Below are 23,144 nucleotides of genomic sequence, written 5' to 3'. Positions count from 1 at the left end.
TCTGGTGCATTTTAGAGTAGTCAAAGATTTATAACTTCCCAGAAAATATTTGGTTCTGAGATATAAACACAAAGTAAAGGCTGCCCCTAAGAACTTTATGAAGTAGGCAAGGAGCCATTCAGCCATTCAACAGCTAGTCATTCTGTAGTTATGGTTCTGAGGTTAATGCTGGAAATGCAAAGTGGAACTAAAAACCTTTCTTGCCGTTAGAGTTTTACATTTGATGGAGAAGGTGAATAAATCAAACCTTAAAGGAATGGGTAAGGCATGATTTATTACAACATAAGATGCTATCTAAGAGCAAGGAATAGGAAGAGCCAACTCATATGTGGATATCCAGAGAAGTTTTCAATAGGTGAAGGACACAAATCACAGAACACAATGTCTACCAGGAACAATGTCCCAAGCAAGGAATGCACCAAGTGCTCAGAAAAAGGCACTATTTCATTCTAAGTAGATCCAGCAAAACTTTTTGGACCAGAAGTACATTTTAGTTGAAATTTGAAAGGGTCCAGTGAATTGAGTTCCAGAAAGTAGGGAGTATAAGAGCATGTTTGAGAAGCTGATGATGTCCTTTACCCAGATCAGACTTAGGTATTTTGGAGGGACTCTAAGACAGGGAGGGAGACAAATACTTTTAAACATTTAACAGCAAATCTAGAGTTAAATAGTATTATAGCATTCAAGAAATACCACGAGGCAGTTAGTGATTAAGAGCAAAGTCAGAGAAAGGACTAGAAGCACATGGAAGGATGAGGTCACCAGTGTGTCTGAATCATAGGGTACCCGCACAGATCTGAGGTCACAGGTCTTTTGTGGGCTGGAAAGGCATTCTCGCCTACTCAGTGGATGCAGGGTAAATGTTGGTTAACTGAGTTAATCTTCCCTCTGGTAGCCAGAAATTGTGGAGGACCTTGCTACTGTGTTTACATTTTAACCATAACTTTAGGAAAAACTAAGGCTCCCCAAGGAAACTGAGGAAAGTGCCATTCTGGTGCTTATTTGGGCAAATTCATAGCCAGAAAGCTGCCCTCCAAAAACTGCACCAAGGCTGTCCAGCCCTTTTTTCTAAAGTTCTAAACTTTAGCTGGGCGGGGCGGGGGGAGATGAGAAGGGCATTGGTGTGGATTAAAAAGAGATGCACAGAGAGCAAAGGAAGTTCTTCACTTGCTTTTCTTAGTGGTCCACCTCCCCTCGACCCCCACCCTGCCTCCTTGAGGGAAAGCCATGTAGGCAAGAGTACTGAACTTGAAGCCTGGGTCTCTGCCACTACCTGACAATGAACAGGTCACTTAATCTCTTCATCTCCGAGTCCTCTGTCCTCATTCATGGTTGTGGGCTCCATACTATTTAGGGTCTACGATATGACAGGTGAGGCGTTTTCCACGCTCTCTTTTAATCCTCACAACCACTAAGGTAGATTTCAGTAACCCCATTTGACTCAAGACATTCAGTTCAGAGTGTGTGAGTTACACGCCCAAGGTCACACAGCAACAGTGGCGGGGGCCAGATGGCAATCAAGGGTTGCTTAGTCTCTCACTGCGCAGTCCCAGCTTGGCATCAGTTGAGCAGCCCTATACTGGTTCCCTGGGTCGCCCTCTCCTGGACTACCGGACTGCTTCCCCTCCTCCCACCTAAACCCCCAGGCTAAGCGCCCCTTTCACCACCGGGCATGCTCAGTCGCTCAGGAAGAGTTTTCGCTCTGCCTTGGGAAATTTTTCACGCCGCTCGGGCAGCCGAAGCCGCCCCGCCCACGGCTTCTCCTCACCGGATTGGTCGAACTCAGGAAAGCTACAAGGAGGCCCCGGTGACCTCCCAACTACCACTCCCAACGATCTGGGCGCGCGCGTTCCGAGCGTGCGTGCGTGCGTGCGTGCGTGAGTGAGCACGTGAGGCCCCGGAACGTGCACTGGGGGAGGGGGGCGGGACTGGAAAAACCGGAGGCAAGGGGCGGGGCTGCCGTTGCCATAGCAGTGACGTCAGGCGTCGCGGAGCGAACCCGGCCCCTTCCCCACGCGCGCGCGCGCGCGCGCGCACTCACACAGAGAGACAGGCACACACGCGCGCGCACCGCCGCTCTCCGTCAGACACACTGGAGGGAAAGGTCAAACTAAAGGCGAGGGAGCCGGGAGGCCGGAGGGAGCCGCCGCCGCACGCCATGACGGACTCGGCCGAGGCGGGTTTCTCGCCGCCGACGCCGCCGAGCCGCTGCTCCCGCCGCGCCCCCGACCCCCCCTTAGCGCCCCGCGCCCCCTCCCCCGGGGCTCGCGCGTCCCCGCGCCCTCTCCTCCCCGCTGCGCTCCGGGCGCGCGTCGGGCCCCGGGCGCGCGCCGGCTGGAGCGGGCGCGGGCGGGTGGGAGGCCCCGCGGCCTCCGCGCCAAGACCCCCCCGACCCCCTCGGCTGGTCCCTCGGCCGGAGCCCGCCAGGTGAGTGCGGTGGGGGGCGGGCGGCGGGGAGAGCGGGTGTCAGGAGCCGCCCGGGCAGCCGGCGGGCTCAGCCCGCTGCCTGACCCCTTCCGGGGGTACTGACAGGCGCGCGGTCCCCGGCCTCTGGGGGGCGTCGCAGGGTCGGCGTCTCTCTCACGGGGTTGGGGGGCTGCGGGGGGGAGCCCGTTTGGCGTCCCTGCCCTTCGGAGTCGGCCGCGGAGCGCCGGGCGCTCGGGGCTGGGGGAGTGCAGCCGCCGGGCGGGAGTCGGTCGGGCGACCCGGCCGTGGGGACCGGCGGCGGGAGGGCAGGTGGGCCCCTCTCGGGGGGTGAAGTGTGGGAAGGGGGCGAGGGGCCGGGCCAGGTGCGCGCGGGGCGGGGGGTCCGCTGAGCTCTCAGGAAATGTTTGTCGGGCAGTTGGGAGAAACTCCGTCCTGGGGACTAGGCGCCTTGCTTTTTGCCCCCGGGGCAGCGAAAGTGGAAGATCTTTACAGCAAAACTCGGGCGAAGCCTGGCTGGACCGGACTAAAGGGAGAGGGGGACCCCCCCCCCCCCCCCCCCCCCCCCCCCCCCCGCCACCACCCCTGCATAGGGACCGGAGACGAACAGACCTGCTGCCTGTGGGTAGCATTAGGGTATGAGGCGTGGACGTTGCCATGCCAGTGTTGGATGTTTGTTGCTGATGGTTATTTTAGGACTAAATGTTAAAAAAAAAAAAAAAGAAGTTTCTTGGGAGAGAGGGAACTGCTTGAATGGTCAGGAGTTCTTCCCTGTGTGTGTATGTGCAGGAAATGGGTTAATCTTTCACACCATCACCACCACCCAACTGAATCGATGCCCAGTGGACTTTAAAAATAATAAATATGAAACCCTAAAGCCCTGAAACGACATGGTGTTTGTCTGATGAGTTTCAGGTGTCAGGCTCCGGGTTCTGCGAGAAAAACAGAGAGGCAGGACACCGAAGTACTTGATATGCTCCAGCAGCCGTCTTTTTTTTTTTTTTGGTAATAAGCTTTGGAGCCCATCAAAGTGGAGTTTAGTTATAACTGCCAGGGTTAAGTAATCACATTGACCCCGTGCCACCCACCAATCAGGAGCTTCCCTGAAAGGAACTTGGAAGCGAGCTATCAGTGCAGTCCTCTGCTGATTGCGAATAACCACTGCTTCTGCTCATTTCTTTTTCCCTCTTTAATTTTCCGCTGTTGTAATGCATGCAGCCTATTTACCAGACGTTGGAACGAATCATCCATAGTTGAGTTGCTCTCCACACACTTTTCGAAAGATCAGGTGCTAGCTGTAACATAATTTCTTTTCATGTTGGAAAGTTGTTTGGAAATTTCCATTATAGTAATTTCACATGATAAAGACTTTTTTGAGTGGAAGTCTAGCTTAAACAGATGATTACCAAGTGGGTAATTGGGAAGATTTTAGAGTTTAAATCTCATCCAAGAAAACTTCTGGTTTGTGAAAGGTGCAGGATTGTGACCGTTGAGGAAATGTCTTTGGTAAAGAATCAGGAACGCCCGGACACCTGGTGAATTTCATGTTAATTGGCAGGCTCCGCATATGTTATACAAACTTTCTCCTTACCTAAGCATTTCTAATACGTGGGTGCTGCTTTGGTTGTTTATGGATGTTTAGTTATTCATCATTTTCAAAAAGTTCTATGAAAAGAGAACTCTCACTTTGAAATTAAGTCCTGGTAGCCGTAGCCAGGATACCAAAGGTTTTCAGTACAAGATGTGAGGGAGGATTTTTCAGTGTACCATCTTAATTCTTTCTCTGCAGCTATTTTTGTACCTGGTTCTGTGCTCTGATGCCCCTTTTAGGCCTTATTCCTATGGCAGTTGCTGACATATGTCTGTATACAGTCCTGTAATGGGGTACTTAAATGTTACGATTTAGAACATCATTTCCTGTACTATATAAATAAATTTTTGTTTGTCTCCCTCCCTTCTCTGTGTCTAAAGGGAGCTGTAGAACTGGGCAAATCAGTACTTAATCAGCATATCCCCCCTCCTGTAAGTCTCGTTGACCTTGGTGCCATCGTGGAGGTCATGTGTTCATAGAGATAAACAGTTCTTGAATAGTTTCCTCCAGGTGACAAAGGCACATGGGAAAGTGATTTGAGATACGAGTTTCTTGATTTTTCAAAAAAATTTCATTTTAATCAGGCATTTATTGTGATCATTGCCAAAATAGTTCATTGACTTGTCTTTGGGAGTCCATACATTTTTATTTCACATTTTAAAGAATCACTTAATTTCTTTTTTGACTTTTCTAGTGTTGTATATTCTACTACAGATGAACAGCTGGTTTTTTAGGTGACATTTTTAAAACTTGGGAAAGAGAGAGAAGCGCAGTAACGCTGGGAAGAATTTAAGCAGTTGTGCTCAACTTTAAGAAATTTGGTATTTACAAGTGTAAGATTACAAAACAAGTAGTGGTTACTTATGTTATATGAAAATTCTAAATTTTACAAAAAGGATTCCCTAAAGGGTGCCTTCAAATAATTATCCCTTTTATATGTTATTTACCAAATGTGATTTGATTTTTGAAAAGTCAGTTGTCATACAATTTAAGAACAGATTTTTGACATAATGTTAAGATTTATCAGTGTGTTCCTTGAATTGTCCTTTTCCCTAAAGTGTTTTGGGGCAAAGTTAATATTTATGGGTTTCCTGAATTCAAAGTTGTGCCACTTATATGCTGCTTATTAAGTAAGGTTTTAACTGAATGGAAAAATTGCCATCTGATTTGTGCTGTACTGTTTACAGAGTACATTGAAACCTAATTAAAATGCCAAAATTTTATGGTCGAGTTTGTCTGGAACCCTACCCAAGGTTGTTCAGTTACTAAGGTATCAAAGCAGCTTGTTGTAAGATACTCTCACTAGGACGGTGGTCCCGCAGCAAAGGCCAACAAGTGGTTATACCCAGACTTCAGCAAAATCCAAATAAATAGATTTGGTCTAAAGTCCACATGCAGTGAAAACCATTACCTGGGATTTTTCTCTAGGTGCAAATTATTCTTCAGAATTAAAGGTTTGATTTTCCTAAGCTGTAATTCTATTTGGGTCACTTGTGAAAAATCTATTTTGATAAAAGAACAACTGCATACTCTTGGAACTTTCAAGGGAGCTTTTTTTTCCTCTCTCTCTTTTTGTTAGTGCAGTTGGGTTTTATTTGGAATCCCAGGAGATATTGAATGAAGTCCTTGGGGAGTTTTCATTCCAAAATCTTTTGGCTTTGATGACATTTAAAAAAAAAAAAAAAAGGAATGTGAGTTAATATGAGTAGAACTTGCTTATGGGTTAGCTCAGACTTTATGTTGGGATAAAGGGGAAAGGGAGGAACTGGACACAAACTTAATTAAGGATAATTAATCAAATTTGTTTTATGCTGTTCATGCCTGGCTGTGTAAGAGTCTCACCCTTCCTCCCCAGCTTTAGAGAAATCTTATTCCTAGAGAAGGGATTTGAAGGTTAAGAGCTAAGCACTGAGTATATAAGTGTTGTTGGAGTATCTTTTGAGCATTTTAATAGTTTTTTGTCTTGTTCTTGTGCATTAGACAGAAAGCAGGAAACTATTTTCATGCTGAATATAGATTGAGAGCCCAACTTTGGGATAATGGGCACAGTTTTATTGCTCTTAGCATAATTGAATATTATAAAAATTAAGGGAACAGCTTGAATGATGCCATTAATTTTTTAGTATAGGCTCTTAGTTCCTCTCCTGAACAAATGAATAAAAATGAAGATTGAAATTGTGATGTTAAAATAAATGTTTTCAAGTTTTGTTTTGCTTTTTTAATATCAAAGGACTGTCTCAAGGATTGCTAATTTAGAACATAGGTAAAAATTTCATTACTTGGGTTTATCATAATTGAGGGCATGTAATTAAAAAAAAATTTAAGTACATGCAAAAAAATAAGTAGACTACTTCATTTTAAAAATATTTGTGCCAAGATCTATGAGAATAGGGGTAATGATCAGAAATTTTAATTGAGACTTAAGGCTGATTTATGTTATTAGTGTCATTATTTAACCCAATGTCACTTTTAAAATGTCATTTAATTTTTCTTTTCTGTAAAAATGCAATCAGTGGAACATATTTTACATAAAACTGGGTTCTTAAATATTTGGTAGACTTAAGTATAAAATATTACCAGGCAAGAGTACTGGAGTGGGGTGCCATTGCCTTCTCCATAATAAAGATGTTTAAGTCTATAGGAGTTTTAAAAGTTTTTAGACCTTGTAATCTGCAGAAATTTGGAGAAAAAATTTTAAAAATAAGAAAGGCTGAGTTCAGATTTATAGTCATAGATGATCCCATAAATTGCATTTTACTCATTCTCCTTAAAGGGTTTTACTGTTCCGTGTTTATATTTTGCATACTTCCGTTACACTGGGTTTTTTATTTTGATTTTTTGTTCGAACACCACGTGGCATGTGGAATCTCAGTTCCCTAGCCTGGGATTGAACCTGTGCCCCCCGCAGTGACAGCTGGGAGTCCTAATCACCGGGGAAGCCTCTGGTCACACAGGTTTTAGTGTTGGATCATCTTATCTTTAGCATCAATGTTCTTTTGTAAAAACTGTCCTCTATTTTCTCCCAGCTCCTCCATCTGGAAGATTGTTTGAATCTGTTATTGAATGTTGTTTAATCAGAAGTTAGTCTATATAGACGGGTTTTTGCAGTTTTCACAAACTTGGGAAAAATACAGATTTATCTTAAGATAATTTATGAACTGCTTTGTATTAATACAAGAACAATTAAACGCTGTATATAATTTAATATTCCTAACTATTAGCATCTATTCTAAGTTTATTTGATGTATTGTTGAAATCAACGTAGTAGTTGTACAGTTTCTAAAAAAATATCTATTTTGTCTGTGGGATAGTTTTCAAAACACTTCCCTTAAGTGGGAAAGAGATGGAAATTTTACTCTGAAACTTTCTACTTGAATATATAGTTAAATGTTTGAGATAAGGTGTTTGAGATTGGGTGTTGTTTTGATTGTTAGTTACATGTGAGGATTTTTTGTACCTTTTTGTAGGATTACTTTCAGGTATGTTTTCATTTGTAAAAAGCTATTGTTTTTTTTTTTTTTTTTAAGTTATTTTGTTCTTAATGATTGCAAATTCTCCGGCTTTTATATTTGAAAGACATATAAGTGAGTAATTTATTAAACTGTTTCCCTAAAGTGCATGCGGTAACATTTATTTTACTATAACAAAGAGAATTATCTTCATCCCAAACAAATTTATAGCAGAATAGTTGGCTATTTTTGCAAATTTAGGGAGTGTTGAGTGTGCCCAGAAATGGCGCATTGAATGCTAGATTTTGGACTGAGTTTATCATATGGAGAGGGTGTTTATCTTATAAAGACGTTTATATTTCTGTTTAAGGACTATATCTTACGTATGCTCGAAGTGACTGTGCTGTACATGTTGGTCGAATGATTTATGGAAGAGTTAATTGGTATCCTGAACTTCCGTCCCCTCTTCCTCCTTTTACTAATTGTCACTGGTTGGCTTTGAGCCAGGTGCTAGGAGGGAACTTTTAATGCTCGATAGATAGATAGAGGATGGTTGTTGGTTTCTTCCCAGTGTCATATCCTATAGAGAAAAGTGAGGTGATTCTTTAACTTTCTTTTAACATGTGTTAAATGTTGTTTTGAACATTTGTTTTTAATCACTCTATTTATAAAGGGGATGATACCTTAAAAATTCTCGAGACTGTTTAAGTGGTTATGTTCCCCACAGCGGGGAAGGAGAGGGTAGAGAGGATTGTAGGGATTTGATTAAATTGTGTAAAGCGAATATAATTATTTTGATATAAAACATGTTAAATTAATCACTATATACCTTTTCTGTAGGATGGTAATCTTGCTTTTCTAATGAGCATATCGCACTGTGAAGAATCAGGAGTACTGAATTGCTAGGAGAGGCATATACATATCATTAGTCAGTTTTACATGTTATTGCTGGGGACATTTTTAGATGGCCATGAGAAAGATAAGCAGTTTCACTGAAGATCATTTTCAGAGATCTCACTTGGAGCTCCACATTTTAAAAGGTGGGAGAACAGATTCTCAAGTGATGGATGGGGAAGCATTTTCAGATACAAAGTCACTACTAAGAAAACAAGTGTACCAGTCTTTAAAAAATTACATTATACCAATTACAATCATATATCCTATATTTTCCAAAACTGTACCAGTTTTCAATATCCTGTGGCCATAAATACACTAGTATTTGTCCACCCATAAGTTCTAACTTTGAGGTTAAAAAGGATAGTCACTTACATTATAGTTTAACTCATAAATGAAAAAGCTGATCATTTTTATCTTCCTTTTCCTATATTATAACTTTGCCATTGACTTTTGAAGGCCTAATGTTGTTGTTCAGTTGCTCAGTAGTGTCCTACTCTTCGCGACCCCAGCATGGCGGTCGCAGCATGCCAGTTTGCCCAAACTCATGTCCGTTGAGTTGGTGATGCCATCCAACCATCTCGTTGTGTATCATCCCCTTCTCCTGCCTTTAGTCTTTCCCAGCATCAGGGTCTTTGCTAATGAGTCAACTTGTCACATCAGGTATCCATAAGTGTTGGAGCCTCAGCTTCAGCATCAGTCTTTCCAATGAATATTCAGGGTTGATTTCCTTTAGGATTGACTGCTTTGATCTTCTTGCTGTCCAAAGGACTCTCAAGAGTCTTCTCTAGCACCACAGTTTGAAGGCATCAATTCTTTTTTGATGTCAGCCTTTTTTACTGTCTAGCTCTCACATCCATACATGACTACGGGAAAAACCATAGCTTTGACTATATGGATGATGGTCAGCAAAGTAATGTCTCTGCTTTTTAATATGCTGTCTAGGTTGGTCATAGCTTTTTTCCCCAAGCGTTTTCTAATTTCATGGCTGTAGTCACTGTCTGCAGTGATTTTGGAGCCCAAGAAAATAAAGTGTGTCACTGTTTCCATTGTTTCTCATCTATTTGCCGTGGTGATGGTACCGGATGCCATGATTTTTGTGTTTTGAATGTTGAATTTTAAGCTAGCTTTTTTACTCTCCTCTTTCACCTTCATCAAGAGGCTCTTTAGTTCCTCATCACTTTCTGCCATTAGGGTGGTGTCATATGCATATCTGAGGCTATGTAACCTCAGATTCTATGATTGAAGAGAAACTCTAAGAATGAATCCTGGCACCTGAGACGTTAGATTCACATTGGGAAAGAGAGGCATGAAGTAAATAAAACACATCTGTGTGGCTATTTAATTCTTCTGAAAAGCAGTGGTTTTGAAGCTATATTCTATAAAGGGTTCATTCTAAGCATATTCATTCCAGTTTCAATCAGCGCAGTTTTATGTTGCTCAGTTTTAAATGTGGACGTTTGCATAAGATTTCATGAAATTGGGGTACCATTGTTTAAAATAGAAAGTGTGATAGCCACTTTTGTTAGCATGTTTGGTCTTATCAGTGTCCTGCTTAAACCCTTGGAATGCTTGAGTCTTTATTATGACTTACACAACTTATTTATCTAGCTCCAGCTTCATCCTTCATCTCTTATCACTGTTTCCCTTGCTTTCCTTGGAAACCTTGCATTGTAGTGCTACTTAAATTGCTTGATATTCCCTAAGAAGGCAATGCTCTTTTCCATCTCCATGCCTTAACACGTGGAGCCATCCTCATTCTCGTCATGCTGAGGAACTCTCTTTCCTTGGAGCCTTGGTCATTGCTCCACCAAAGCACTTGTTTCATTATTTTGTAACTGTGGCTTTCCTCAAGATCAGAAACCATCTAATTTATCTTCATATCCATACTGCTTGGTGTTCATTAAGTATTCTAATGTCTGTTGAATAATTGCATTCAGGACTTGAGAAGTAGAAGAATTACTTTAATGCGTACTCATGTGAGTAACATCACAGATCTAGTCTGTGCAAGAGTACTCTTAGTGACATTTTGTCGGGCACAATGCTAAGTGTGTAAGAAGTACCCAGATGCACTTACCAGGAAGTATAACAAAGCCAAAAGATACATTAAATGGAAAGTTAGATTAGATTAGGTACCAGTGATTTAAATGAAGTAATGTATTCGCTTCAGTCATCTAATCCTGCAAGCTGGTTGTGGAAGCATTTTAATAATTCCGTACAGTCTTGAAAAAGTTTCTTTCTATGTGACTAATGCTAATAGATTCAAAAAGACCTTCAGATGTCAAAATTTAACATAGTGTTGTGCATGTGTGTGCGCGCTCAGTCACTGAGTCGTGTCCGACTCTTTGTGACCCCATGGATGTAGCCCACCAGGTTCCTCTGTCCATGGAATTTCTCAGGAAAGAATACTGGTGTGGGTTGCCATTTCCTTCAGGGGATCTTTCTGGCCCAGTAATCAAACCTGCTTCTCCTCCATTGGCAGGTGGGTTCTTACCACTACTTGGGAAGCCCCTAACATACTGAAACCTATCAGTAAGAGTGAGCCTGGAGCTGTCCTGCCTGAATCTCAGTCCCTTTCCTAGCTTTGTGATCTTGTGCAAGCTGTCTAATCTGTGGCTCCTTTTTCTAATCTGTAAAATGAGGATTTCAGTCATACTGCCTTATATGGCTGTGATGAAGGGTGAACACAAGTTAATGTATATCGAGCAGTTAGAAGAATGCCCAATACACAGAAAACATTCAACACATAATTTCTAGCAGCTTCTTAAGCAGTTTTTTAAATTGTACATATTTCCATCATTTAAAGACAATTTCTTTAATACATGAGTATCTAAAATAAAAATAGCACTTTTAGTTAGTTGCTGTTCTATCTCCTTATGGCCTTCCCTTGTGGCTCAGCTGGTAAAGAATCTGCCTGCAATGCCGGAGACCTGGGTTCGATCCCTGGGTTGAGAAGATCCCCTGGAGAAGGAAAAGGCTACCACCACTCCAGTATTCTGGCCTAGAGAATTCCATGGACTGTATAGTCCATGGGCTCACAAAGAGTCAGACAAGACTGAGCGACTTTCACTATCTCCTTCCTGCCTCATTCTCCTGTTTCCCAGTGGAGTATAGGCTGTTTCTGTCCTCTGGTTGACGTGAGATATGAAACTGTTCTTCTGATTTCTGCAGCAGAGCATTTTGTTCCCATGACCTGTGTGGTTCCTGACGGTGCTGACAAGAGAGGAGGGGGAGGAGCATCAAGTGTAGGAAATCCAGTGACAGGTTCCTAAACCAGCCTTAACCTGTACCAAGTAAGTCCTAAACTTTCATCCTTCTTGGTAGAGGATAGGTATGCAACTTTTTTCCTTTACACTTTCCCTGACTTTTTTGTCTTGGAAGAATAGATTTTTAAAAAATCCGACTTTATATATGCATACTGGTGTTAGTTGCTCAGTTGTGTCTGACTCTTTGTGACCCCCTTGGCTGTAGCCTGTTCCTCTGTCCATGGAATTCTCCAGGCAGGAATATTGCATAGGATAGCCATTCCCTTCTCCAGGCGATCTCCTGACCCAGGAATCAAACCCAGGTCTCATGCGTAGCAGGCAGATTCATTTACCATCTGAGCCACCAGGGAAGCCTGTGGACAGAGGAGCCTGGTGGGCTACAGTCCATGGGGTCGCAGAGAGTAGAACACCACTGAGCAACTAACACATATATTCCAGAAAGGCACATACAAATTTAATAAGTCAGTGAACCTGTTTTTTAAGTTCAGTGTTCACACATGTACCTGTAGTGAGGACAGGAAATGGGATGTTAGTAACTTGTGTCAATACCCTGAAAATCCTGTGTGCCTCGAAATCCTGTCCAGTGTGCCCTTTTATGATACAAAGAACACTTCCAAGGAAAGAGAGCTCTGTTTCCAAGATACTCAGTAAAGAGTGGTTATTCACTTCTCACTGTAACAAGAATATAATATCCAGTGTATCCTTACAGCCTAGTGTGACTGCGTTTCTTGTGTAACAATTAAAATATAATGAAAAGCTCATTAGTTTTTTTTTTTTAATATTTCATTAAAAAGAAAGAAATTTAACAAATAATTTTGAGCTGACTGTGAGTGATTTGAAGGTGAGGGGCCAAGATATAAAGATACGTTGAGCACTTATCTTTACTACTTATGACCTATTAGAGAGACCAGAGTACTTGAAAGTTGAAAGCTGGGAATGAGATTGTACAAGTGCTGGGTTTTGAACAGATTAAGGAAACAAAATAAGACATTAATGAGGGACCATTTTAAATGCCAGTGGCATCCTGTGTGATTGTTCGCCTTGGGAAGTTTGAATCCTTATACAAATACAAATCAGTCGGTAACACTAGTTAAGCATTAGCAAATTTTTGTTCAAGGGCCTTTGTAGGAACTGTCGAATCCTTTGCACCTTTGTGCAATTGATGAGTTAGGTCATACAAGAAAAACCAACTTCTAGAACAAATACAGTTTTGACTAAACATATTTCTTCCGTGCAGACCTAGACTCTGTGTCCATGTTTAAATGTTATCTAGCCTTGAAATTTCATTTCCTTCAACAGCATGCCTTTCTGTATTTGTCAGGCCAAAGAACTTCTTGTTTTACTTCTTATCTCAGTTTTTGTTCTTTGTTGTTGGTAGTTTTGATAGTATTATTTAATCAGGAAGGAGAAATACTGTTTGGACGTTTTCAAATGCCTCAAAACTGTTAGGTTACCTAGTGGAATGAGTAAGATTTGTGCGACTTCCGCCCAGTTGGATCACCTCAAGAACATCTCTGTGCTGTCATCCACCCTTCCTTGTTTTAGGGTTCTGAGTGTTAGAAATAACTTCTTATTGAACTTGATTTGTTTCCCCTCTTAAGTTTCACTTACTTGTCTTTGGCTGTCTAGGTTACTATATACATGAAACTTAACTCTTCTTACACACAGTAACTCTTAAAATGATTGAAAATGACTGTTAAATCCTGCTTGAGTGTTTCTGCCACAATAAGGGGGGAAAAAAGCCCTAATTCTCAAACCATATGCACATGACATGGTTTACAGACCTTTCTCCGTGCACATTGCTAAACTCATGACAAAGTCTTTTTGTCAATAACCTCTCAAAATACAGTGGCCAAAACTGAGTGACGGCCTCAGATGTGGACTGCCCATTGCTGAAGACAATGAAGCTATTATCTGGGTACTGTGCTTCTGTTAATACAGCCTGAAATTTGTATCACATTTTTTGGCGGCAGCATTATCCTTTGATCATATTTAGCTTATGGTCAACTAAAACGTTGTCTCTTTTTCATGTGGACTGCTTGAAGTCTAGTTTTTCTCATTCTTTACTTGCAAGTTGATGCTTTGAAAATAAATGCAGGATATGATTAATTACATTACCCTGAACGTTTAAGTGAATTTTTTAAAATCAAATTTTATCTTAATTTGACTATCTAGAGATACAGCATTTGTATAAAAAAGCACAATTTTCATGGTGCTCTCTCATATATTTTTATTTAATCTTTACAGCAACCATCCCAGAATCAGAAGAGGAAAGTGGCTTTCTGCTAGGTCAGTTATTGGCAGGTGTAGTACTTGGTCACAGGGGTTTTGGTTCCAGATCCCCTGTTCATCTTAACCACTGTTCACTTAGCATTTAGCGCTCCGCGTGGGGCTGGTGCGTTTGTGAGCGAGACAGCCTCTGCCCTGTGGTGTTTGTGGCTTGCGTGTAAATAGTTGCTGCCAGCTCCTGCGCACCTTCTCATTCAGAGGGCGCTGTGGTGGACTGTGGGATCGTCCACAGTATGTGTTGCCTCTCTCCTAGAGTCCTCTCTGTCAGAGGATTGTATTTCCCACTCTATTGACATCAGGTTTGGACACTTGGCTTTCCTAGACTGATAAAACGTTAAAGTAGATGGCATGTCCCATGTTTGAGCAGATGTGGTAGGTTCTGCTTTGCAGTTCTGCCAGTGGCTCTCTTCCTTCTGTCATGGAACCAGCCTGCCTTAGTTGGGGCTGGTCCCAGAACGATGGAGCTTCAGACAGAATTCCTGAATGGTGGAGCAGAGCTGAAGCCAGTTCACGGTTGACATGGAATGTAACTGAGAAGTGAGCCCTTGTGTTGGAGGCACCGTGATCTTGGAGCTGTTTGTTGGCATAGCATCATGACTGTGGTACTGACATCCGAGGTGCTGGCTGATGATAAAGAAGACAAGCCTTGTTCTCAAGGAATGTGCAGTCTTGGCGGGTGCAGTAAATTTCCATCAGTTACTGTAGTTGAGGAAGAGGAGAGTACGTGAATGGAAAGGGCTTTGAAGCTGAGGATCTTTCCTGACTGCTTCATCTCTAGGCTGAATCAGTCAATATGTTTTAAATTCAGAGTCTAAGGTCCAGCTACTCACGGTCACAACTTCTATCCAAAATTTGATAAGCATGCTTTCTCTGTTTTGGTTCAAATCACCTTTTTAAAAACAAATGTTCAAGAGGATGGGCTTTGATAGAATAATCACTAGAAATTTCCTTCCTAAGTCTTACTAGTTAGCATTCACTAGGTAACCTAAGAACCTGCCTAGTTGAACTATTTCCCCAACATACCCATGAAAGTATCATGAGATCCTTGGTCCTGTTGGAATTCTATTTGTCAGCATTCAGATTTTCCATTGCCACAGCCTCCTGTACCTGGTTTTGCATGGGTTTTCATTTAAAAATGAAGCCCAGGCTGGGATTCTGTGAGGAATTTCCTTACCTGAGAAGCTGACGGATGCATGGCCAGGATTCAGGGGAGCTCTTGAAACCTTTGAAAAAATTACATGGAAAATTTTCTGTAAATATACCTTGTTCTGAGCTGTAGTTTTCACCAGATTATCAAAGAGAATTAATGATTCCCCTTAGAAGGTTGCAGCCGCTGTTGTGGCGTGAGAGGAGAAGTGCAACGAGGATTGAGAGGGCGTGAGTGTGTAAGGGACGGGTCGAGAGGGCACGAGTGTGTAAGGGACGGGGGGCCAGAACCCAGGAGGAGGGCCGAGAAGGGAGAGGGAGCAAGGGCTGAGGACCGTGAACACACCATGTTTCAGAAGCCAGTTCCTTATTAGTCAGGTTGTTACAAATCGTTCTAGGATTTTGCATGGATTCTACTTCCATTCTCATGGCACTTATTTGTGATTCCTTGGAAATTACCCAATTTTCAGATATATTTAATGTTTTATGGTGTAATTTTTCTCAATCTATAAATATGAATTTAAAGCAGTTCCTTCTTCTGTTCCCATCTCCTTCCTATCTTCAGCTTTGATTTTTTTCTTTCATTCTTTTTTTACCCTGCCCCCCACCCTTAATCCTTATTTACCTTTCTCAGATTAAAGATCATTCTTATTTAAGAAGGCTGACTCAAGATAGAAACTGTTCCTTAGGTTATCTGTTGATAATTGGCCCCAAGTCAGGAGATAGCCTTTGTTGTTCTTTCTTGTTGGGAAGGCTTCCCCCACCTCACCCCACCTCAGGATCTTAGATCCCCAGCCAGGGATCAAACCCTGGGCCACAGGACTGAAAGCACAAAGTCCTAACACCTGGACTGCCAGGGACTTCCCAAGGAAGGCATTTTTAAGTTTAAAAATTTTTAACACTTATGACAAATACCTTAAAAAAAAACAAAACTGTATTGAGATATAATTGTTATACAGTTAACTGCATATATCCAAAGTGTATAATTTGATAAGCTTTGACATAGTGCTTACCCATAAAACCATACCTGTAGTCAAGACACTGAGCGTATTTGTCACCCCTCAGTGTTTTTAGTCCCCCTTGGTAACCTCCCTGCCTTTATTACCCAGGCAACTACTGTTTATTTTCTTTTTCTTTAGTTTAGTCAGCATGTCCTAGAATACAGGATGCACTCTTTTTTAATTTAACTTCTTTCACTCAGCATGATTATTTTGAGATGTATCCATTTTGTAGTGTATATTAATAGTTTATTCCTTTTTCAGCTAAGAAATATTCTATTGGATGGATACATACTATTATCTGTGTATCCGTTCACGTCTTGATGAGCGGGGTGGTGATTCTAGTTTTTGACTTTTACAAATAAAGCTGCTGTGAACATCCATGAACATACCTTTGTATGGACATATGTCCTCATTTCTCTTGGGTAAATTCCTAAGAGTGAAGTGGCTGAATAATATGGGGGGAGGGGGGAGACAGGGAAGAAGAGGTTGAGAAAGCAAGAGAGGTTTATTGTAAGAAATTGGCTCACAGGGTTGCGGGGGCTGGCAAGTCCAAAATCCATGGGATGGGCCCGCAGGCTGCAGCTGGCGGGGGAGTTGCTGTTGCCGTCCTGAGTCCAGCATCTATAGGACGGGCCCGGAGTCTGGGAGTTCAGGCAAGATTTCTGTCCCTGTCTTGACACAGAATCCCTTCTTCCCCAGGAAGCAGCAGTGTTTTGCTTTGAAGACCTTCAACTGATTAGATGTGGCCCACCCACATTGTGGAAGGCAATCTCCTTTACATATAACATCAGCTAGTTGTACATGGTAATCACGTCTGTGGAATACTTTCACAGCAACCCCTAAACTAGTGTTTGACCAAACACCTGGGCACGAAGCCTAGCTTCGTGTCAGCCAGGCTGACACAAAATTTAACCACTACAGTCCCTAAATATTTCATATTTTTAATGCTGTTATAAATTTTTTATTCATATTTTTTTAAATTCAATTTCCGGTTGTTGCTAGCTCACTAGCATGCTGTTGGTGTTTTCTTTTTTGTTTTTTGTTTTTTTTTAATTTTTTTAAATTTATTTTTTGACCGTGCCACACCACCTGTGGAATCTTAGATCCTCGACCAGGAATTGAACCTGAGCCTCTGCAGTGAAAGCGCAGAGAACTGGACTGCCTGAGAGTTCCCTGTTGTTTTTTTTAACTGGCCACCTTTATACTACTCTTAAACAGATAAGTGTCAGTTTTTTCATTCTAGTTTAGGATTACCTTCCATCTTTTTAGACATATCCTTTAAAAATAGGAATTATTTTAGACACTTCATAATGTCATTACTTCTCACTTCTCTTGTTTATTGGAATCATCTTGACAGGAATGGCAAGTTCATTTTAATAATCTTGTCTTACCTTATTTGAGTCATCCTTTTTATTTTTTTTAATCATAGGACTATAACACTTCTTAAATATTTTAAAGATTAAAAATGTAGGTGGATTTAGAGTCTAGAACCTAGAAAATTTCAGAGCAGAGGCACTGATACCCAGAAAGGAAACAAAATTTGGGAGAGAAGATTCAAGCTCATATTTTAGTCATCACCTTTATGCCATTCTCTTTGTGATTCACTTTTTGAGCTTCAGGTCCTCATCTGTAAAATGGAATAATAACATCGATTTTCATCAAGCCATTGTGAAGTTAAGTGAGCAGTTTTGTGTGAAGAGGCTGGAATCGTGCTTTTAAACATAATAGCTCCCATTACTATTAGCATTTTATTCAGCAAATGTTTGATACTTCTATTTGCATTTTTTAGAATGAATTTTGCCAGAAGTTTATCAGATTCTCCACCAAAAGCTTGCAGACACTGTTCCATGCTCTAGAACTATAGGAGTTAAAAGGATGAGCAAGGTTCCTGCTCTCATAAAGGTTCAACCTGGCAGGCTCTGACAGGACAGGCGGACAATAAGCAAGTAAAGGAACGAGCCGAGGATATCATTTCAAGTCGTGATAAGAACTGTGAAGAGCAGCGGGGCAGATGCAGTGACGTGGGCCGGGGAGGGGGGCAGCCCCGTCAAAGTGGTCAGGCCGGGAAGACCTCTCTGCGGAGATGATGTTGGAGTCAAGACCCCGTCTGAGGAGGGTGTGAAGGAACCAGGCATGTGAAGGGCCGTATAACAACTGGTGTGGCAGAGAGTGCAAAGCCTCTGCAGTGGGAAGGATTGGCAGATGGGAGCAAGAGAGAGGAGCCCCAAGAGCTGGTACAGGGGAGCGAGGGAGTCAGAGAGGAGACGCGCGTTCCACACCAAGCACAGGGGGAGGCCTTGGACGGGTTCTAGGAAGGGAAGTGACCTGATCAGGGGGCATCGTTGCCCTGGGCCTGTGGGGACATGAGCCCAGCCCTGAGGCACCAGCTTGCTGCATATTTCATTGTGACTTGGATTTCCAGTTGCCTCAGAAACATTAAACTACATGTTTTCCCCAATATAAAGATCCCAGCCAGACCCTGTCAAAGCCAAGTGTGTATTGTCTAAAGCAAATTCTGTTTTATATCTCCCCAATTTTACTAAGATTTATTATATACTTGCATGTATTTTCAAAAATAGTGTTTTGGGGATTTTTTTTCCCTTTCAAGCTCATGTGGCAATTGACTGGCATCGCAGTCAAAGCTCAACCTTGGTGTCAGATATCAGCATAATTATTGACCACATGGAAGCATTTGGCAAATATTAATATCAACAAATCTTTATTACTAGAATATGATTCCCTCATAGAATCATGGAACCAGTGAACTTAAGAATTTGTTGGTCTCGATTCCTTCCTTTTATAGAAGAGACAGCTTGCATCCAAAGAGGTTAAATGGTTCGCGTTACATAAACATAAAAAAAATAAAATAAGCCTGGTTTATGTTATCCTCCCCTGATCTAAGGTGAGAGATTCTTGAGGCAAAATATGGAGCCAGTAAAGACGCAGACATCAGTTTTCTTTATGTTTGCTGCCGCCTTCTCTGTGGCTCGTTTATTTTATACCTATGCTATTTTACACTTATCCCTGGACTATGGATACTGGAATGAATCAGACAGCCATTCCGTAGTGGGGAAGTAGGGAAACAGACAAGTAAATAAGCAGTTGCCATACAAGTCACACGGCACAATGAAGGCAAACTTAGCCTGTGGGAGCGTAGCCTGTTATGATGGCCTCGTCTGTGAAGTGTGACCCCAGGTTCAGACTCTGTTCACCTGCAGAGCTGGAAGTGCTTCGGCCCACCTTTTAATACAGTGTGCATTATATTGCCTTAGCTGTTTGACCTTCTGGTTTCTTGCCTCCCATCCATAGCCCTGGGCTAAATGTAGTGAGTTCCGAGGTCAGGCTGTGTCTGACCAGTCCATATCTGACCAGTAAGACTTGTCTTGATACAGCCCTCCTCTGCCCCTGCCACTTGAGAAGCCTGAGGCCTCAATATGGACCCACAGCCAGTGGTAAGTGACAGCTTGTCTTATTTTAAATAGAAACCCATTTAGAGACTAATTTAAGAATAGTTGAACTTGATGTAGTTCCTCTCTCAAGTGATGCAGATTTTGTTCTTTATTTTTGAAAAATTCTTAAACAGAAACAATGACTTTCTTTTTTTTGGTTTACTCTGGCTCGTTTGCCTTTTTGCTGTGTTTTATGTGGGGAGAGTAGCCATTCCTAAGAAAACTAGCACATGAGTTCATTGTCATCTTACACCATGTTCTCTATCTTAAAATAAGGCTCCAGAAATGCACTCAGAGAACAGGTAGAGAAAGCAGCACTTCTCTGATTGTGAAGAAACAGTAGTTTCCTGTTAAGCCTTTCTCATTCAAGAGCTTATAATTTTCTGTAAAAGCTAAACATTGTCCCTTGGGCGGGTATGTTTTATTCTTGGCTCTGATTCTGTGTTAGAAAGTTTGATTTAAAAGGGAAGATATTAGCTTTTTGTCTCCCACACAAAGAAGGTTCTTATTTGTCTTTATTTTTGGTAAGATTCAGTTTCATTCTCCTGAGCCAGGACTTCCTTGGCAGTCCAGTGGTTGAGACTCTGTGCTTCCACTGCAGCGGGGCGCAGGTTTGATCCCTGGTCAGGGAACTAGGATCCCATATGCCACACAGCTTGGACAAAAAAACTGAAAACAAAAAAATACCCCTGAGCCTGCCTTAGTGTGAAGAGTAGTATCAATATCTTTTATCTACAAAAAGTATCTTTGCCATCATACGTGTGTATTTGTGTGTGTGTGTGTGTGTGTGTGTGTGTGTATATAAAATCAAAACCTGCAAATATGGTATATGTTGTCGAGGGTATTAATCAACTCCTGATGACTATGTTGTATTTGCACCGGCTGTTAGATGACAGCCATTTTTGACAGTCCAATGTAGTAGGTGATACGGCATTTTCCATATGGGGATAAAATGATCCATCTCTATTATCCATCTCCTCCATTATGGTCCTAGTCCCCTAGATGGGAACTAGAATTTTAGATGTGTGCACTGAGAAAAATGGAACTCGAGTTGGGTAGCTCAGATGGTTAAGAATCTGCCTGCAGTGAAGGAGACCCGAGTTCGATCCCTTGATTGGGAAGATCCCCTGGAGACGGAAATGGCAACCCCCTCTAGTATTCTTGCCTGGAAAATCCCATGGACAGAGGAGCCTGATGGGCTGTAGTCCATGGGGTCACAAGAGTCAGATGTGACTTAGTGATTAAACCACTGTAGCAGCCTAAAAAACCATTAAACCAAATTGTGAATGAATAGTAGTTTGTCCTCCTTTATTTTGTGCACATTGAGAAACGGAGCTATAGGGCTATTTTTAATGACTGGAATAAGCTGTTCGTAGTGAACGATTTTAGCTTGTACAGAAAAAAAAGTCTCCAGGTACAGCAGCTCTAATGCTGTCAGCTCTGAAGGCCTCTGCAGTGATGACTCGTCCTCGGGTGACAGCGGCAGCACGTAGTGCAGGGGAGAGCCGCCTCGGGAGCCGGGCTTCGGGGTCCAAAGCCCAGTCCCCGAGCTCCTGTGTTGCTCTGGGCAGACTGCTTTCTGTCTCCCACTCCTTCTTTCCAAAACGGGGATCATACTAGTACTTCCCTCACAGGGTGCTAGGAGAATTAAATGAGTTAATATATGTGAAGCACTTAGAACATGAGTAAGATTTTTTACCATCAATAATAGTTGATGCTTTTCTGCCATACATTTTAAGTGGCCAGTTTTCCTAGAGAGTTTGGCATTTGAACCGGGCCTGAAAGAATAAATAAGATTTCCAAAAATGAAATGTAAAGGATTTAAAATGGGAAAAGCTGTGTGTTGAGAGGAGGAAAAGAACGCTAAGTGGAGGTAAAAAAATATTTTCCCCTCCATTTTGTCTCCCGTTTATTGCTTACTAATTTTACACCTGCCGCAGAGCTCAGCATTGATGAATGTTACGTAAGCTTATTCAGCCCTTATGAAAACCCTTGCCAGCTAGGTGTTTTAAAATCTAATTTTACAGATGGGAGAGTAGCCATAGACAAGTCAAGTCACCAGGTTAAATGCTTGGCCTACTTCTGACTGTAAAGCTCAGGCTCTTAATTATCATCTAGTCCTTCCTTCCTAAGAGCAGGCTATTAGAAGACGACTCCAGAAAATATTTATAAAACGATGAGTGCTCTGTGGTTGGAGTTGTAGACGTTCAGAGTGGTGCTGTCAGGGGCGCACGTGATCCCTTTGTCCCAGCGAGAGACGGAGACTGTGTGTGCGATCGTCGCAGAAGATGGACGAGAGGCTCGCGTGCCCGCGCGTGCTGTCTGCGTCGCCGTGCCCGTCATTCCGGCAGCGTGGAGGTGCTTGTGTGCTCCCAGCTGAGAATGGCAGCATTGGGTTGTTGAGGTCTTTATTATTTTTCTCATGAGAAATTGCACACGTTTCCCCCGCGACATCCCGATTGACCCCCTTGGACTCGAGTGCTCTTCACTTCCTTTTGTTGCCTCAGATTGACGGCTGTTTGAACACCCTTTTCAGTTCCCTACCTACATCTGCTTCCCAGCCTGGAGCACTTTTTGGTTTCATGCCCGTAAGGTCTGTTGGGAATACAGTGAGGACGATGGTAATTCTGTTGCTGTTATTCCTTCCGTCCCCTGACTGTACTTTGTCACACTGTCTTCCTTTTGAACCTTTAATGGAATCTGTCATTTCATCCTCAGACTTTCATCTCAAATAGCTCACTGGCCTTGACTTGAATTTTAAGTTGTTCTGTCCCCATGTACTACTTCCTTCCATTAATTAGATAATGGCTGTTTTTTTCCCTCTTTAATGTTCATGCCTTTTTTTTTTTTTAAACTGTCAAACTCCTCTTTCCAGAAGACACAACCAACAACTCAGTACTAGGCTTTATAAAACTAGAATCAGACCAAAATGAACTAGAATCTTGGTAGCTAGTATCTTTCCCTGGAATTTATATCTTTCTCTGCTTTTAAGGGAGAGGAAAAAACAAAAGAACATTTTCTGAAAACAAATACCAGAGATTCAGCCAAAAATTTCAAAAGAAAAAGCAAAAACATTCAAGATTTATCAGTGAACCAATTAACATCTGTTACATAGCCTCCAAGAGACAATGAAGGTTTTTACTTACAAGTCAATCTCATGTCTATACCTTTTACTTATTTCTTTTCATCATCATGAAACAGGCCTTCATGACTTGTCTGGACTGTGGCAGCAGTCTTAACAGCTGGTTCCTTATCCTTCCCACTTCCCCAGGTCATCATCCCTATCAGCAGCAGTCTGATGGTTCTTAAACAGTGATCTAATCTCATGTCTTAAAAGTCTCCTTTGGCCCCTCCTTGCTTGCGCTCATATTTAAATGCCTAACATGCTTCATGCAGCCTTGTAGCCTGCTTCAGAGGTGGTGCTCCATGGAAATAGGTACTTTATTCACTGCTCCCCCCACACCTAGATCAGTGCCTGAAGCAGCCTCTCATGCCCTGAGCTCACTAGGCCGGGGCTTCCCCAGAACAGGTCCTACGTTTGCCTCTCACAGGTCACGGGTGTGTTGAGAGGTGCTGGTCAGGGCCCTCCACCTTTGGGATGGCCAGGACTCCACTGAGTAATGGGACTCTCAAGT

At 42.3% G+C, this 23,144-nt stretch overlaps 1 protein-coding gene across 5 annotated transcripts in view; it reads left to right on the top strand.

The window, feature by feature from the left end:
- Positions 1-2,052: 2,052 nt before the first annotated feature.
- Positions 2,053-23,144, top strand: part of LOC112579226 (alanine and proline-rich secreted protein Apa) — a 39,016-nt gene continuing 17,924 nt past the window's right edge. For 3 of the 5 annotated variants that reach the window (XR_006545095.2, XR_006545096.2, XR_006545094.2), the window contains exon 1: positions 2,053-2,427. Coding sequence is in view for 1 of the 5 variants with exons in the window: in XM_025265572.2 (XP_025121357.1) it covers positions 2,159-2,427; positions 11,530-11,566 (306 nt within the window). In the remaining 4 variants the exon portion in view is untranslated. Of the gene's footprint in view, positions 2,428-9,455; positions 11,858-23,144 lie in introns of those variants that run through there. The other 2 variants (XM_025265572.2, XR_003103726.3) reach the window with 2 other exon arrangements.

The sequence above is a fragment of the Bubalus bubalis genome, chromosome 15 (assembly GCF_019923935.1).
Source record: "Bubalus bubalis isolate 160015118507 breed Murrah chromosome 15, NDDB_SH_1, whole genome shotgun sequence".
In the NCBI taxonomy this organism is placed as follows: Eukaryota; Metazoa; Chordata; class Mammalia; order Artiodactyla; family Bovidae; genus Bubalus; species Bubalus bubalis.
Note: the sequence above shows the minus strand (reverse complement) of the source record. Positions and strands in the feature narration are given on the sequence as shown.